This window comes from Meles meles, chromosome 3, assembly GCF_922984935.1.
Source record: "Meles meles chromosome 3, mMelMel3.1 paternal haplotype, whole genome shotgun sequence".
Taxonomy (NCBI): domain Eukaryota; kingdom Metazoa; phylum Chordata; class Mammalia; order Carnivora; family Mustelidae; genus Meles; species Meles meles.
In genome coordinates, this window is record NC_060068.1 from 57,661,653 (window position 1) to 57,679,855 (window position 18,203).

At 36.0% G+C, this 18,203-nt stretch overlaps 1 protein-coding gene across 19 annotated transcripts in view; it reads right to left on the reverse strand.

Annotated features, from left to right (window-relative positions):
* Positions 1–18,203, reverse strand: part of PAM (peptidylglycine alpha-amidating monooxygenase) — a 154,446-nt gene that overhangs the window by 52,776 nt on the left and 83,467 nt on the right. For 12 of the 19 annotated variants that reach the window (XM_045999639.1, XM_045999637.1, XM_045999636.1 and 9 more), the window contains exons 7-13: positions 15,344–15,392; positions 13,964–14,031; positions 12,640–12,720; positions 12,276–12,352; positions 11,656–11,759; positions 5,014–5,198; positions 3,462–3,530 (exon numbers count right to left, since the gene is read on the reverse strand). In XM_045999639.1, the coding sequence (XP_045855595.1) occupies positions 3,462–3,530; positions 5,014–5,198; positions 11,656–11,759; positions 12,276–12,352; positions 12,640–12,720; positions 13,964–14,031; positions 15,344–15,392 (633 nt within the window). Of the gene's footprint in view, positions 1–553; positions 638–3,461; positions 3,531–5,013; positions 5,199–11,655; positions 11,760–12,275; positions 12,353–12,639; positions 12,721–13,963; positions 14,032–15,343; positions 15,393–18,203 lie in introns of all 19 variants that reach the window. The other 7 variants (XM_045999631.1, XM_045999628.1, XM_045999627.1 and 4 more) reach the window with 1 other exon arrangement.

Sequence of the window (18,203 nt, forward strand, 5' to 3'; positions counted from 1 at the left end):
CTCATAATTACATCTTTTGAGATAAGTCTGAGATACTGGAGCCTTACACCAGATTTTGTTCTTCAGGGAGCAAATACAGATAAGGATACTGCAGGAGGTAAGAGTGTTTGTAAGAGTACTACATCGATTCATATAACTCAACTATTTCCTTTTAAACTAGTAAAATCTCCACTCGAGATTAATATTCTGACAAAAATTGATAGTTATTTTTGTAACTAGAATACAAATAACCCCCAACTTCTGGTCCTCCTGAAGAAACAGAGTAATAAATAAATAATGGCAGGAAAAAGAACATAGCACAGTAGGAGAAAATCTATAGGCTGAAAAAAGATTTTTTTTCCAGCCTATAGCATATGAATATCTTGACTGCCATCTTTTTTTTACTACCTTAGTAAAAGTCATCCCTTCTTCCCAACAGAGCATTTATTGCACACCTTGACCTTTATCTTCCTATATGCTTTCCAGTGTATTAAGATAGGAAGTAAAAACAATATCGTTTGTGTTATCCAGGCAGAACTATATTTATTTAGCCACTGATGGGTACAGAACTTGCCTTTGAGTACATGTCCTCTGATGTTTGAGGTCTTTTCCTTCCTGCTCCACAAATGTTCTATTTCCAATGGGGGTCTGACATCCTCTGTGTGACCAACATAGATGCCATCTGTTACCTTGTGGCAGGCACAACTGAAATGACTCACAGCTTTTATTTATTGGGGATTTAAAATATTTAAAGGATCGATACAAGCTGGCGGAGTACTTGCACATAAATTCTATTGGTCAGAGCACCAAACTAAGGCAAAACGTTGAGCTGGAGGGCTTACTTAAAAATCAGCACATGTGGCAAAATTTGTTTGAATAATTAGAGCCCTCTTATTAGCTACCTGGCCAATTTATCTCCCCAGAGAATTAATACAAATACACATTTTGTGCAAACAAACAACTCTGAGAAGAATGGGATACTCTCTCAGTAATGAGTAGATCTGTCCTGTGTACTGCAAGGAGACAGATTGATCTCATTAGTGAATCAATTAGACTATGTGCACAAATATGCACTTGGTATATTTCTCTATTCTCTTTAAATTCTAGGCTAGTAGTGCACAAAGCCCCACAGAATAATATATGGGCTACACTGGACACTGAAATGGCTTTTGGTTAGTTATCTGCCTTCACATAACCTAGCAGGTGGCATTTTCATGGGCCCACTAATTTTAACATGGAATGCCATAGCCTATTTTCGGTAGTATGAAAGTTCAGTCAGAATAATATATTTTTCTCCCAAGTTAAATCACTTTACAGCATTTTTATTCATAAGTAGAATAAAACACCAATTCTAAGAAAATAATTTCTTCTGTGTCCACAGAATTCTTCTCTGGAACCAGTAAGGCCTTGGGTATATTTAAACTTCTTAATATTATAAACATATATCATCAAACTTGAAAGAATAAATGAATGGCAAAATATGAAAGCATTTTAAAGGATGTGGTTTTTAGGTATACATGACACCTCTTAAATCTCATTTGGAAAGAACAGATTAAACCTAACATTTAAGGTTTTTCTGCTAATGAAACCTCTGGGTTTCTAATCTTCATTAGTCTCAATGTCTCCCTTGATCAACTCAAATAACTTGAAAATGAAAACAGATCAACCTCAGTTTCCATAGAAACTTACCATTTTATAAGGCACATCCACTAAACGGTGGTCTCATTCTATACTTGATCACATATGTTAGTATTTCAAAATGTATTCTAAGATAACTCGGATTATTTCAAAGGCATGTGTTTCAAATAGTGCATTCAATATCAAAATAATTCACTTTAAATCTGAACAAATTTCAGTACAGTTATAACAAAGTGTTAATACTATTATATGTTATTTATAATTACTGACTTCCTTACAGTTATATACACAGATTGATAAATTTAACTATTTTAAATCATACTCAATACTTTAATATGAGCCATTTAGTATATAAACTACTTAGTATAAAATCATCTCCCTTTTTTTTGACTTAATAAGAAAGTAGAAACAACTTTGAGCTAAAATTGTATTCTTTTTCCAGAAGCCAGTTTGTTATAATTAAATGTCAATCGGAGAAAGACAACTATCATATGATCTCCCTGATATGAGGACATGGAGAAGCAACATGGGGGGGTAGGGGGATAGGAGAAGAATAAATGAAACAAGATGGGATTGGGAGGGAGACAAACCATAAATGACTCTTAATCTCACAAAACAAACTGGGGGTTACTGGGGGGAGGTGGGATTGGGAGAGGGGGAGCGGGCTATGGACATTGGGGAGGGGAGGGGAACCATAAGAGACTATGGACTCTGAAAAACAACCTGAGGGTTTTGAAGGGTCAGGGGTGGGAGGTTGGGGGAACAGGTGGTGGGTAATGGGGAGGGCACGTTTTGCATGGAGCACTGGGTGTTGTGCAAAAAGAATGAATACTGTTACGCTGAAAAAATAAATAAAATGGAAAAAAAAATGTTATGGAACAGACTCTATATAATTTAGAACCTTTTATACTATAGTTTCCCCTAATCCCCTTTCAGAGTTTATGTCTTCCTTTAAAAAGTCTGGATTCATCAACTTTGTAAATACTCTTAATGCAAGAATATTGTCTTTGGCCTAGACCTAATAGAAAATATTTTGAAGAATTCTTACAGTGGTTTACAAAATCCAAAGAGTGAGAAATTTCTCTCCGTTGCCAAAAGAAAAATCTTATTTCCTGTACACTTCATGTTGTCGTAAGAACAATGGAGGAACATTAAACTAAATGCTTTAAAATATATCGTATCTAGTCCAAAATGACTTGATAATATACTCCAACGCCTAACACAAAGTATCATCTTTGAAACAACTAGTAAGAAAACAAGACAGAGAAGAATAATTTTTCAGTGTCAACACATGCAGTATATGGTATTTCTTTAAAGAGATCAGAGGAAGAATGATGCTTTCTTAACTAATCAGACAGCAACTTAACTCAAAACTACAAATGCCTACATTGATAATCCCTCCTATTTTACTGACGGCAGAGAAGAATGCCTTAAGAGAGGCAAGATGAAGGTTAAGTCTTAATTTCTTTCAAATAGAGTCAATAAACACATTGCCCAAAGTACACAAGATTTTAACTGGTCAAATCCTCTAGATTTTAAAAGTAGCCCACCGATTGTTTCTAGTGATTATATTTGCACTACATATAAAACTTACCATATTAAAAAAAAACTAAAACAAAAGTGGAAAAATCTAATGAGTTTAAATTACATCAAGGAAATTTACTTTCAAAGCTAGAGGACAACAAGTGACCATTTTCTCATGAATTATGTATTATATAAAAACAGCAGTACCTAGGGATGGAGGCTGATAAAGAGACTTAAAATATCTCAGTAACTTTAAAAGTTGGTTGCCTAATTAGAACACGAATACTTTTTTAGGCCTAGTTATAAAACTGCATACATACCCTGTTCTAATACCTCTTCTTCTCTTTTTGGCTGCTGTAGTAAAGAAGTCTTATCTGTGTTCTCTGTTTCTGTAAAGGATTAAAAAACTGAGCATAAATTTGTGGGATATATCACATATGTTAAATAGTTTACTATACATAAAAATATTTTCAAGATCTTATGTTTAATTAAAAAAACAATATGTAGGGGTGCCTGGGTGGCTCAGTGGGTTAAAGCCTCTGCCTTCAGCTCAGGTCATGATCCCAGGGTCCTGGGATCGAGCCCCACATCGGGCTCTCTGCTTAGAGGGGAGCCTGCTTCCTCCTCTCTCTCTGCCTGCTTCTCTGCCTACTTGTGATCTCTGTCAAATAAATAAATAAAATCTTAAAACAAAACAAAACAAAACAAAAAAAACCCCCAAAACCCCCCAATATATAGGGAGGTGGTGGGGTTATGGACATTGGGGAAGGTATGTGCTATGGTGAGTGCTGTGAAGTGTGTAAACCTGGCGATTCACAGGCCTGTACTCCTGGGGCTAATAATAGATTATACGTTTATTAAAAAATAAAAAAATAATTAAACAAACAAAAAACAACAAACAGAAAACGGTATGAAGAATTTATATGCTAGAAATGCTCTTAATCACACACACAAAAAACCTCCAGTGTAACCACCATCTACCAGACTTCTGACTTAATAACAGGATCAATTACCCTTTCAGTAATATATATAAGAGACAATTTTAAAAATGCATCAATAAAATTACTTGTATTTTTAAAAACTGAATTTAGTGACATTTTAAGAATACTTTAAGAACATTTTAAGGCAAATTCTATAAGCATATTAAGATCTTAATAAGTGATCTAATTGCTATTTAAACTTGTTTCATAAAATTTCCAACAGAAAGACATAAGAAGCCACTCTGGCATTTTACGATTAGACCTGTAAAACTCAGGAAAGTCTCAGCATACCACATCCAATAAAACAGGGTGTCGGTTTTGCAATTTTAAACTAATCAAATGACAATCAGTATGAACATTTTTCAGATGAAAAGTTCATCAACAATTCTGAGAATGAGACCAAAAAGGCCAAGATTAGTAATGCCTCATAAATCAAGAACTCTTCTTGCTTGAGGAGGCCCATTAAAATAGATAATTTAGGGTACGGTTGGAGACGATAACCATTTTCATTGGCAAACTGAATTCACTCTTTAGACCCCGGTGTATAAATTCATAAATTGCATAAGTCATTACTGACTACGGAATAAGCAAATGGGGAAGTGAGAAAACATGAATTAGATGAAGAAAGAGAGCTACATTTATTGAACTGGTCCCCAAACTAGTCTGCTCCACTATGAGATTCTTCACTTTTACTGTTTTGATGGGGGCATGTCAGGAAGGTAGGTAGGTTACAAAAGTAAAAGTGAAAAGGGAAAAGTGGGAATTGGATTATGTGTACATGTGATTGACAGAAGGTGGATGCTTTTAAGCATTAATTATACAGTCAAGTGAGACCCACAAGAAAATACAAACTACAAAATCATATTTTACTTAAAACGAGTACCAGTTTTACCTTTGTGATGTCCATGCATCATAACCATATCAGACTTCACCGGAATTGGAATATTGGCTTCCGGTGGTATGGATCTGAACAGTTCCGGAGCCACATTCTGTGTACAGGTCATGAAAGAAACGGCGTGCTTGGCTTCCATGTAATACATAATGTATAGGTTGCACATTTCATCGCTAGATGTGCCACTGCAAGCAAAAAAAAAAAAGAAAAAAGAAAAAAAAAAAGACATAACAAATCAGCTACTCACATAAAACATATTCTTAATGCAAGAAAAATACAACCAGTAAATCTGCCAGCAATAGGTTCAGAGGTGAAAATATTGTGCCTTTATTTTATAGCTTTCATTAAAACCCATCACAGTTCTCAGCATCTAAAGCACATTGTCAAAGGCACATTTTCCACTTCCTAATGGAGCATCCATTTGCAGTCACTCCATAGATATCACCCAATACCGCAGATGGAAATGGCATTTAAGTAGCAGCGACATACTTTCCTTCCTCTTCTAAATCCTTTCATCCTTTAGTCCTTCTTCCATTTGCTAAAACTTGCAGATTGGGCAAAGTACTTGCCTCATGGAAAAATCTTAATTATTTACTTAATAATGGTAAAACTCAGAACACTTTAACGGAAATATCATATATTATTTACAAGTCTTTAAAAATGGCTTTTTCCATTTAACCCTGAGAGTCTAGGATCTTGTTTTTGGTAATTGTCTCCAGCCGCAGGGTCAGATGAACTGAGAATCCCGTATTGATACTAAGACATCATAAATGGGCCCCTGATATCCTACTTGGCACCTTGGCAAGCAGGGAAGTAAAGAGAGATACAAGGAACAGTACAAAGGGACATCAGTCCTAACCTCTTCTAAAGGCTCAGACCTCAATGGGGTAGTGCCGTGCTGCTGAAAGATTCAATTGTTAAAAACAGATTTTAAAAACAGTGGGAGGGACATTTCTAAGATACAAGCTCCAAACAATACAAGGTAATGCCTAATAGCTTAACACATGTTTTTGTTCTTCCTCAGTTCATGTGGGCTATCATGTATTTCATTTTCTTCACCATCATTAGGAGGGAATTATCTTTTTTTTTATTAACATATATTGTATTATTAGCCCAGGGGTGCAGGTCTGTGAATTGTTAGGTTTATCCATTTCACAGCACTCACCATAGCCCATACCCTCCCCAATGTCCATAATCCAATCACCCTCTCCCTACGCCCCTCCCCACGGCAACCCTCAGTTTGTTTTGTGAGATTAAGAGTCTGTTATGGTTTGTTTCGCTCCTGATCCCACCTTGTTTCATTTATTCTTTTCCTACCCCCAACCCCGCACGTTGCCTCTCAACTTCCTCTATTAGGGAGATCATATGATAATTGTCTTTCTCTGACTGACTTATTTTGCTCAGCATAATACAGGAGGGAGTTATCTTGATACTCCTCCATAAGACTTTCATTTCCAAGGTAGATTGTGCAAATGAATGTTTCCTTTTTGGTGTTCTGACAATTTTTAGCAAGCCTCTGCTAATAAAAAACAAGCTGTGAAGTGGCTTATTTGCTGTAAAATACGTCAGTGTTGATTTTTCCAGCAATGTCATGTGGCACTCACTTCCTCTCCATAGCAACAGTAATGACGTGAGCAAGGGAAGGAACAAAAAATATTTTCCAAACAGGGATGTGGTTTCTGTAAGCTTGGAAAATGGAGAGCCCCCAAGAGACCACAGCAATGAATCCCCGCCACAGGAAGCTCTGTTCGTGCTTTAAAAGTCATTTGGCTTCTCACTCTCTGAATCTGATACCTGCCAGTGTAATTGCCTCTCCTGGGAAATGCAAGGCGTGAGGTGCAGCCCCAAACAAACACCTGTTCACTACACACGTCTTCATGTGTCAAAACACCCTCCCTAAGAATTTCATTTTAACATCACTGGAGTTGGCCAGAAAGCTGTGTGTTATTAAAGAAATGGCTGGTGCCACAGTAATAAGCCAGAACCTCTCACCATGTTGTCCACTCTTTCCCATTCAAAATGCAGAAAAATGTGTAGATCAAGAGACAGAGATGAGGGAAAAGGAATCTAAGATGTGGCTCTAGCTTAGAAGACCTTGAATCATCGTGCAGAGAGGAAAAGCAAAATAATCATGCAAACTTTTCCAACCAGTGAAAGTAAAAAAAAAAAAAAAAAAAAAATCAGTAAATTTAGAGAGTAATAAATGAAACTTGCAATTAATCCATGGACAGATCCTTCCACATTTTACCTCATGCCCATGTTCATCTCTAAACACATGACTTTATGAGACAGCATAACCAGCTCACCAACATTCATTTAAGGTACTGATTCTCTGATACAAAACTGAACTGATCAAATCACTTTAGAATCTTTGCTATCACAAAGAAAAATTCATTAAAGACCTGAAGGAAAAGAAAAGAGTCAGATCAAACTCGTTGTTAAGGTGGCTAAGTTTCTGCTACCTGACAGAGAAACAATCACATCTTAAATATGTCAGGACTCAAATCCTAGTATTAACAAACCAGTTTGCCTATTTTATTCCTCATCCATCTTTCCTTTATTCGAAAGAAAGAAAAAAAAAAGAAACTCTGACTTTAAATCAAACTGCTTTCTGTATTCCTAAGGGAGAACGTTGACACATCTACCCTTGTTTTCTATAGAGGACAACACATGCAAGTCAACTCTGTCAATCTAATGATTATTAATATGAGAGAGCATGGAGGGAGGCTGTGTTCACACGTTTGCCCTGGCTCCGCTGAATGGCCCTTTCAGCATTTCCTAATGCCAATGCGATTCTCTAAATGATGCCTGCGAGCATCACTTATATTCCAAAATTACAGTGGTGTATTTCTTTCATCTTCATGCAAAATAAAGTGCTTATGTGATAACTACTTTTTCGTATCAGCTCACTCTAAATCTGACAAGCTGTGATGAGCTTGAAAATAGTGAAGCCCTCAATAAATATTTGTTGAGGGAAGGAAGAATGAATAATATATCTTAATAAATGTTTACAACTTGTTATGGTATAGCCTGCTAGCCCCTAATATATCACACTGCTGAGTCAGGTCAATTTTATGAACTCCGTCTAGGGCATTCCAGAAAAATATTTATATCTATCTGTCTATCTATCTACCTATTTATCATCTATGATTTAGGAGGGTTTTAATAAAATATATTATTTCATATTATAAAGATATGTAGTAGAGAGTTAAGAAGGTACCAAATATTCTGAAGTGAACCTTTTAAAAAACCCAAATCTTGTTGTCCATGATGACTGTGTATCAGACCGTGATACTCCCTCCACTTTGATGAGTCCCTCATCCCTAGGTCCCTTACGCTCAACAGATGCTGGGCTTAAAAAAACAAAGCAAAACAAAAAACAATAATGGGAAATACTGATTTTGGAAAGAAATAGGACACTTTAAAGAAGTTATTTTCCAAACTTTGAATTGTTTCTTCAGAGCTTTCACGGTGCTTTTAAACTTACACATTAAGGAGTTTCTGTCCATATAACTTTATCTTTACATATAATATACTTTAAAATGTTGACTAAAGTGCTGTGTTTAGTATCTATGAATATTCGTCAGACATTCTCATATGTATATGATATAACTGGCTCCAAAGGAAAAACATGACCAACAAAATTGACCAAATATGTAAATATTATCTACCAATTCTCAAGAGTTAATTTAAAATATTAGCAAATGAGCTGACTTAATTAGCTTAATTGGCTGCCTTAATAAAATTTGTTTGTTTAAACTTGACTGAATATTTGAAATGAATTCAGAGAAGTGTCATATGGAATATAAAATAAGTAATGCAGACAGGTACAAAATACGGCCTCTCCATTGATTAATGGGTACAATGTCGTTAGTACATACATTGGTGCAACTCTGTCTAAGACATAGTATTCATATTTACAATTTAAAAAGAAATTTAATATAGCCAGATAAAAAATACTACCGTTGGTAAAAATACTACCATTGGTAAAAAATACTACCATTTGGTAAATTTCTTAATACATCTTGTCTTAAATCCACCTAATTTTTAATAGTTGTATTTTGTGATGCGTCCCTGCTGGGAAAAAAAAATCAGTCCCTGTGTTGAAAAGGGCTTTTTATTAGTTAAGAATGATTGTTCCACATACGCAAAATTTTCTCCAGTCCCAAGATTTTTTTTAGCTCAATATAGAGTTAAGCTCGGATTGGGTGAAAAATTACTCAGCTGAACATCTTCTTGGTAGGCCACCGATAGAATTTTCCTGTGAAACCTAGTTTCCAGGTGGCTGCAGAATTAAGAAAATTAAAATCAAGATGCCTGTAACTCTTCCAAGGCATGGAGGGCTATCTGCTGACCCATACGACCTGTGGTAAATTGCGTGTATCTGAGGAGGCTTTATGCTCATGGTTCTAACCTGTGCCCGGGGCTGGGGGGTGCATGTTCATGTATGTTCATGTTGGGGGTTAGGCAGGAAGGGAAAAAAGGGAGAGGAGATTTGCAGAGTATCATTTAACAGATTCATAAAACACTAGTTTTCTTTTTTTAAACTGGTTACGTTCTCCACCGTAATTCTGTAGCTCCCTGTGGAAGTGGTATCCTCTGTTTTATAAATGCATTGATACTATTACCTTTCTAAAACTAAAATGTATATTAAGTGATACAGGAATATTATGCATTAATATAAGAATTTGTATTCATATTTAAATTTTATTCAAACCTGTCTTATTAGTTTATCATTCTACAGGGGGAAAAAATGCTACCCTAATATAAATTAAATATTCAGAATATGGACTCATCCAATAACTTAACTTCCTATAATTTCTTTCTATTTCATTTGTATTTCAAAATGGCATTCCCTTTAGCCCACATGAGATTTACAAAAAGAGAGACTGGTACGGTCATTTTAAGGTATTATTTTAAAGCAAGATGCACATTGGTTAAAAGACTGAATCATTCTGAACTCCTGATGAAACAGGCTTCTTCAGATTACTTTGGCCTTACATCCTGACATTGTAACAAGTCACTCATTTCTATGTTTGATACTGTCTCATGGAGGATACTCAAAGGATACAATCTGGGCAAAGTTACAAGAACTCCCAGATTATTTAAACCAAAAATTCTACTTATTCCACACTTGAACTTGTATACCAATATGTAGAATGTGTTGAAAGGGATATTTTTCCTACTTAGTCTACCTATTTCAAAGGCTATTAAAATTACCAATGGCACTTAAGTAAAGTTGTAGAGGATTGACACTAACATAGAACAGAAAACAGCTCATCAACACTCTATGACTCATATATTTCAAAGCTGGTAAGGGGGCACCTGGCTGGCTCAGTCAGCGGGACATGCAACTCTTGATCTTGGGGTTGAGGCTTTGAGACCCATATTTGGTGCAGAGCTCACTTTAAAATCTTTAAAATAATAATTAATAATAATAATAATAATAATGACTACTAAGAATTGAATGTCTCAGTCCTTTAAATCTAATCTTGTCTACTTCGTCAAACTTTTTCTTACAGTTGGCATGCAACACCATAATTTTATTGTTTTCCTTGTCTCTGCCAAACTTACAAAATCTATCCAAAAGCAAAACTCTTGGAAGTTTCTTGTTTAATAGAACTTGTTAATTTTTTTCTTACTGTCCTATCTTTAGCCTTAACATTGACGTTTATTAATACAGCAACCCTTTAGAGTGACATAAAAAAAAATCCTATTCCACTGTCTCAACTGCCTTTTTACTTTTACCGGCTTCAGCATCTTTTCTGTTTCCCCTGACAACCAAGAGCTAGTGTTGTCATCCTAAGACTCAACCTTAGTACATTTAATGCCTATTTTCAGACGCCTACTTTCTGTAACTTCTCTTTGATCAAAGATAAATGGCTTAAAACTCCAGCTTCCAGGTGGCATCAGTAAATATTTTATAACCTAATTTAACATGGAAAGAAGGCTCCTTGGTTCTTTTCTGACAAAAAAAAAAAAAAAAAAAGAAAGACTTTATCTTTCATTTTTAATTCAGGCAAACTTTTTTTGAAAGAGTTCACAGTGCTTTGAAAATTTTACTAAGGGTTATAAAATATATGTATTTCAAGGAGGCTCCATAATTCGAAAGTTATTTAAGGTCCAATGTTCTCTTTTGGAAAAGAGCTGAAAATCATCGCTCCTACTTGGTAGCCTAAACAACTGGAAGAAAATGAATACACAGAAGTTTTAAGAGGCAGAAAAAAATCACAGTTCTGAGTAATTAATGGACACCACCAAATGGGGAAGCTATATATTTGCCTAAATTTGAACATAGGACAAAAAGACACTTGAGAAAAAATTTTCATAATCAATTACATTTTTCTTTATTAAATGAGCCTAAGGAAGTAATATATACTCTTGTGGCATCTATAATATAAAGAGGTATGATACTCAAGGTTCTGAATACACAGGAGGAAAGGAAACATAAAAAAATAAGCACATGTTCTGGAGTTTATCCTAATCACTCAGCTCAAAAATGAGAAGCTGTGATATACAGTTTGCTATAATTGCTCATGATAATAAAAAACTGTGCAATTCATTCACAAACATACCTACCACTTACAATCATGCCTTGCCCCAATAAAATATTTTTAAATACTGGAATTTACAAAACCATACCCAATGTGCGTGGATTCTGTCCTTCCTTCACCAGTGAACACACATCTTGCTGCCAATATGTCACCAAAACTCACATCTACTGGGTGCTCCACAGGGTAGAAAGCCTACCAAGAAGATAAACACAATGATTTATTAAAATTGCCAATAAAACCAGAACTATGTGCTTTAATAATGTGAGGCTTGGCACACCCTGGGTAGAGACGATGAAGACACGAACATACAGACACACAATTCACCAGCATGTTCACAAATGTTAAGAGAAACCGTCAAGCTGGAAGTTGTAAAAAAGGAGGTTATACACAGTTTGGATAAATAATAGATGTAGATTTAGAGATGTTAGGATTCTAGAGAAATTCACAAGGATTCTATGAGGGTTTCTAAGACTACTATCTGTTGATTACTATATTTTTGGCTCAAAATTAAACCAGTTTAATTGCTGGAGGGTGAGAGATGGGTGGGATAGGGTGGCTGGGTTATGGACACTGGGGAGGGAATGTGCTATGGACAGTGCTGTGAATTGTGTAAGACTGATGATTCACAGACCAGTAACCCTGAAACAAATAATACATTTATTTAAAAAAAATTAAACCAGTTTCTACATTAAACCAGTTTCTACACACCTGTGGCAGCTGGGGGCTCTGGCGTCCAATCAGTGCCCATTGTCCATTTCTTACTCTGTATCCACTGACTACCTTACCTGTAATGAACATGAATTATAATCATGTAATGTCATGAAGTATTAGAAAAATAAAAGGTATCATTTGCTTTCCTTTTTCAAAATAAAATCTGAATATTGTCAGAACCCAAAATGCTAGGTATTTTAATGAAAACGATATGATGAAAAACACACAATTTTAAGGTAGTATGCAAAAATCTTTCAATGAAACAGATTTAAAATCAAATATAATTTACATTTTACATTTATAGCGTTAGCAAGTGGCAAGGCGAATATTTATAATTTAACCTGTAGTTTAAAGTTCTTACCTAAATGGTGAGTGTGAACTCTATAGGCAAAGACATGCATTGGATACTTTTTGTAATGGCACGAAATATCAGAATTCACCACTGTTCGAAATGAAAACACAGAAAAAAGGTCACCATCCAACTGGAAAATAACATTATTTTCATCTAAAAATATGTATAGGTTATTCACAAGTGGCTAGGCGGCGGGGGGGTGGGGGGCGGTTCCTATAAAGTAAACATGCAGTCAGGTATTCAGCAGGTGTTAAGCCCTATTATGTGCCAGCCAGTTTACTAAGATGAAGTAATAACCTCTGGCCCTCACATTTAATTTCTTTCATAAACAAAATGCCTAGCACCAAAATAAGATACCGTCAGTGAAAACATAGGCTTCATTTGCTACTTTTTTTCTTTTCTTTTTTTTTAAGATTTTATTTATTTATTTGACAGAGAGGCAGGCAGAAAGAGAGGGGAAAGTGGACTCTGCACAGAACAGAGAGCCCGATGCGGGGCCCGATCCCAGGACCCTGAGATCATGACCTGAGTGAAGGCAGAGGCTTCAACCTACTGAGACACCAGGTGCCCCTTCATTTGCTACTTTTATCATGACAATTTATGCAGTTGAAAAAACATAACAACTGGCTGCAAACACCTAAGATAACTACATTGACAATACCTGTTGAGAAGGAACCACTTCATTTATTTCTCTTTCAGTCAAAAACACCATAGTTATTCAATAAACGTGTTTTTGATAATAACAATGAGACCATACTTGTCAATAACTTTACAAGAATCCCAGTAAAAACAAAGGAGTAATATTTAACATGGCATTTTCATCAGATGATTAGATACATTGCTAAATAATATTACACTTATCCTAATAGCTTTTTGTAAGTTTAGAAGAATCAGCTATTATTATCTCCATTTTACAAATAGGGAATTAAGCTTAGCATTTAAGTTCAAAGACTGAGCTGGTCTTGGATTTGCTAGCCTCTTGACTTTGAAACTGATATTCTCTACAGTAGTTAATGTCACAGTACATGATGAGATTCATCTTTGGCATCTAAAGGATGGATGACTGATTTGTAAAATACTCACAATTTATTCTTGTATTTACATGACCTATTACCTACCTATGGGCCTCAATTCTTAGCATCTCGTAAAAGAATGGATGATAATAAACTACTGGCTTGGAATAGTAGAGAAATCTATTTAGAATCTAAGGATAATAAAGAACTGGTTTAGTTTTCAGGGATATAGATCATTTCAAAATTTTATTTAAAAATACTGTAAATCCATTCATATAGGTTAAGTAAAGAGATAATGGTAAATACTAAAAGATAATTACCTTTCTCTCCTGGTGGAATAACAGTGTCAACAGACATCATAAGGTACATGCCAGCAATTAGAGGCTGTCTGCAGGAAACAGTAACATTTATATCAACTATTTGAAACATCAAAACTATGGCTTTAGAAAAATAAGATATACTTTAATACACTGATCTATATGATTCATATAGATTCATATAGATTCATAAAACAATACAGAAAAAGAGGTAGAATATGTGTTTTTTTCTTAAATAACTTACTTTCTTGGACAAATAGCTAAAAACATTTATTGCCATAAATAATGTGGAAGGCGGTCTCTAATGGCTCCTGTGATGGTTAAGTGTCTCTGTCCTATCTAGGACTATCTAGGGCACAGACCCCAGTAGTTTGGTCAAACATTGGGAGGTATTTTTTAGTTGTGACCAACATTTAAATTGTTGACTTGGACTAAAGCAGATTACCTTTAATCTGGGTGGGTCTCTTAAGAGAAAAGCCTGAGGTCCCAGGAAGAGGAAGGAATTCTGCCTCCAGACTGCTTTGGAAACTCCAAAACTCCACACTGACTCCTGCCAGAATTTCCAGCCTGCCTTGCAGACTGCAGACTTGCCAGACCCCACAGCTGCGTAAGCCAATTCCTTGAAGTAAATCCCTCTCTCTTTCCCTTTGTGTGTGCCTGTGTACGTGTGTACATTCTATTCGTTCAGTTTCTCTGGAGAATTCTGGCTGATACAGCTCTCAGTAATTCCTAGCTCGGACATTCATGCCCTTGCTAATCTTCCCTTGGGCATGGGCTGGGCATAGTAACTGGACCTAGGGGTTGGTTATTCTTAAAAAAAGAATAAGACAAAGCAATTTCATTTTTTTTCCCCCATAGGAGTCAGAGTATGAAGATTCGTGGCAACCCTTTCCCCTTTTCTTCACCCATCAGATTTCTATATTATTCACTAACTTCTGACATCAGGCTACAAGGCTATGGTTTCCATCTTGCATGCCCTCCCTTGCTTTCTCTTGCTGGCTGTGATGGAAGCCAATCACCACCATATTGTAAGCTGCCCTATTTAGAGTCCACAAGGCAAGAAATGAAGGAGTCCTCCAGACAACAACCAACAAGGAACTGAATCCTCTCCATAGCTGTGTGAGTGATCTTGGAAGTTGCTCTTACCCCAGCGGAGCCCCCAGATGTTTCTGAAACCCTGGCTGAACCCTTGATTGCAGCCTTTGTGTGAGACCAGCCACTGTCCCCGGCTAAGCTTGTGCCCAGAATATTTGTTGTTGTAAGCCACTAAGTTTAGGGTAATTTGTTATTTAACAATAGACAATGAATACAGTGGATTTCCCACTTTTAGGTTCTCAAAGATCTTAAAGCTGTCACTTAGGTAGGGTAACTAGAAGTACTTACGGCAGGCGTGTGAGGTGTAAGGAGACACCAGAACAGTCTTTGTGATTATCTGAAAACACATGCAGACAAAATACACACCTTAAATATGAAAATGTGAGAAGCAGATTTCAAACTACTAAGTTTTAAATGATTATAACTCAATCCTAACACAAACTATGTTTTTCTTTGTATGGTGCTTTATAGTCTACAGAGTATTTTCATATTCATGAATATATTTAATCTCCAATGCATCACGACAGCAACAACAAAGCTGTCATTTCGAGCAGCCTGTGGTTTTTTTCTGGACTCCTCAAACTGACGAGTTACCTGCTTTCCTGTAACCATACTAGATACGAGTCAGAGCTCACAGAAGAAAGTTGTTGCTACTCTATGAATGATCTACACTGTTGAAACATCCAGAAAAGCTGATTAACTGAATGGTTTGCTCCATGCTGGCTCCAAACAACTAGGTTCTCTACTTTTCAAAAATGGAAGTAGTCCATAATTTGACCTTTCTAGATAGGACCATGTCTAGCATCTGTAATGTCTTTGATATATGTACAGGGATCACCTTGTTTTGTTTCTGGGCTTTGCCCATTCCTACCTTTTCAAAAGAAACCTGATGGCAACGTTCACCCCAGCTTCAGTGGAAAGCCTCCCCATTTTTGCCAAGGACGCTTCAGAGACCTCTTACAAATCCTTTCCCTTATTCCTTTGCTTTCCTCAAGTAGAAAGGAGGTAAAAATTGAAATTACCCATCCAAATTTTTATCTTGTTGAACTTGCTGACCGTTCACCACAGAGACCATGAGTAGCAACTCATACTTACTCATTCCTTCTATTTCTGTGTATGCTAAATTCTTTGTACTTCACACTTATATTCCAAGTATTTATAAAACATCATATCTCAATTTTGAGAGTTTATTTTATTATAAATAACTAGTGTGTGTGTGCATGATGAACATATGTATCCTTGAAATCGAAAAGTGAACTATGCGAATAAATACAGCAGATAAATAGTTTTAAGGAAATTTCTTTCTTTCAGCTGTAATTCTTATGAGAAAAACAAAGGTAGCTTTATACAGTAACATAAAATAACAGATAAACTAAGTAACAAGATACAGATTTTGATTTACTAGACATAAAATTTAGAAAGTATAACAAATCACATTTAGTGCTTTGAAAATAAAACACAAAGGAAATTTCTCAATTTAGTATTAAGCTTGGTTTCAACAGTGATAGTACAGAAACAAGTGGAATGATAAACATTACATATTTCATTAGGTTTTTTAAAAAAATGTTTTATTTATTTGTTTGATAGAGCTCACAAATAGGCAGAGAGAGAGAGAAGGAAGCAGGCTCCCCACGGAGCAGAGTCCGACGCGGGGCTCAATCCCAGGACCCCGGATCATGACCTGAGCCAAAGGCAGAGGCTTTAACCCACTGAGCCACCCAGGTGCCCCAATCAGGTTGTTTTTTGTCATTTTACGAAGGGATCTTTATCCAATCTCCTAAATCAAATTCCAGTGTGGTGCTATTTTCATAGTAATTTCAAGTGGGTTGGGAACCTGAGTGACACAGTTGGTTAAGTGTCTAACTCTTGGTTTCGGCTCAGTTTGTGATCTCAGGCTTGTCATCTCAGAATCATGATCTCAGAGTTGTGAGACTGAGCCCCACCTCTGACTCCACATTGAGTGCTGGGCAGTCAGCATGGGTGTGGAGTCTGCTTGAGATTTCTCTCTCCTTCTGCCTCTCCCACTTATGGGTGCATTCTCTCTATTCAAATAAATAAATAAATCTTTAAGAAAATGAAATAAAGAGATTTTAAAGAGATGAGGAGATGAGGAGAAAATAATAACAAAAGAGATGAGGAGAAAATAATAACAAAAACAATACAGATTTAGCTTAATTTTTGTCTATGCTTTTAAATATGGAAAGGATAATTGAGTATTTTTTAATTTATGAAAAATATCTTTTTAAGGATTTTATTTTTTTTCAGAGAGAGAGAGCACAAGAAAGCAGTGGGTGGCAGGCAGAGGGCGAAGCAGGCTCTGCTGAGCAGAGAGCCCGATGCGGGGCTCCTTCCCAGGACCCTGGGATCTTGACCTGAGCTGAAGGCAGAGGCTTTAACCCACTGAGCCACCCAGGCGCCCCCATTGGAAGATTTTAAACAAAGTGACAGGATTATATAAGGTGTTTACCTAGCACAGTACCTGGCACTTACAGATTACTAATTTACTGGATGTTAGGCTTTGTAATCTTTTATTTTAATTCACAATAAACCAGGAGAAAGTTTCTTCCCCCATACAACGTCTGTCCAGGCAAAAGGGCCAGTGTACAATGAGAACTGCTTCTTGGTTTTACATTACATCTTTGCATTGGAAGAACCAAGTGAATCTCATTTTGACATTCATTTTGGCTAATATTCTTAACCATGACTTTAAAGAAATTAAATGGGAGCAATTAATAAATGAATTAACATGTTTCATAAACTACTAAAGAAATGTATCATAAAAGATGAAATATCACCAAATTTAGAGTAGCAGGAATGTTACTAATAGTAACATGCCAGCTATCGCCCGTGACAGTGCATCCTCCTATCAGATGTTTCTGACTACAATGGTCTCAACTGAGTGACTTTCTACTCAGACAAAATCTCAAAAATAGGTCAGAAACTTGTGTATGTTAGTATATATGTCAAAATCTAATTTGAAGACTTTTTTAAAACAACCACACTTAGCAAAGTTTTCTCCAAATTAAATAACAGCCTTTGCTATGTAAATATTGTATATTTGCTTCACTCCAGAGTTTTTTTTTAATGTTTTTTTTAAGATTTTATTTATTTATTTGACACAAAGAGAGAGATCACAAGTAGGCAGAGA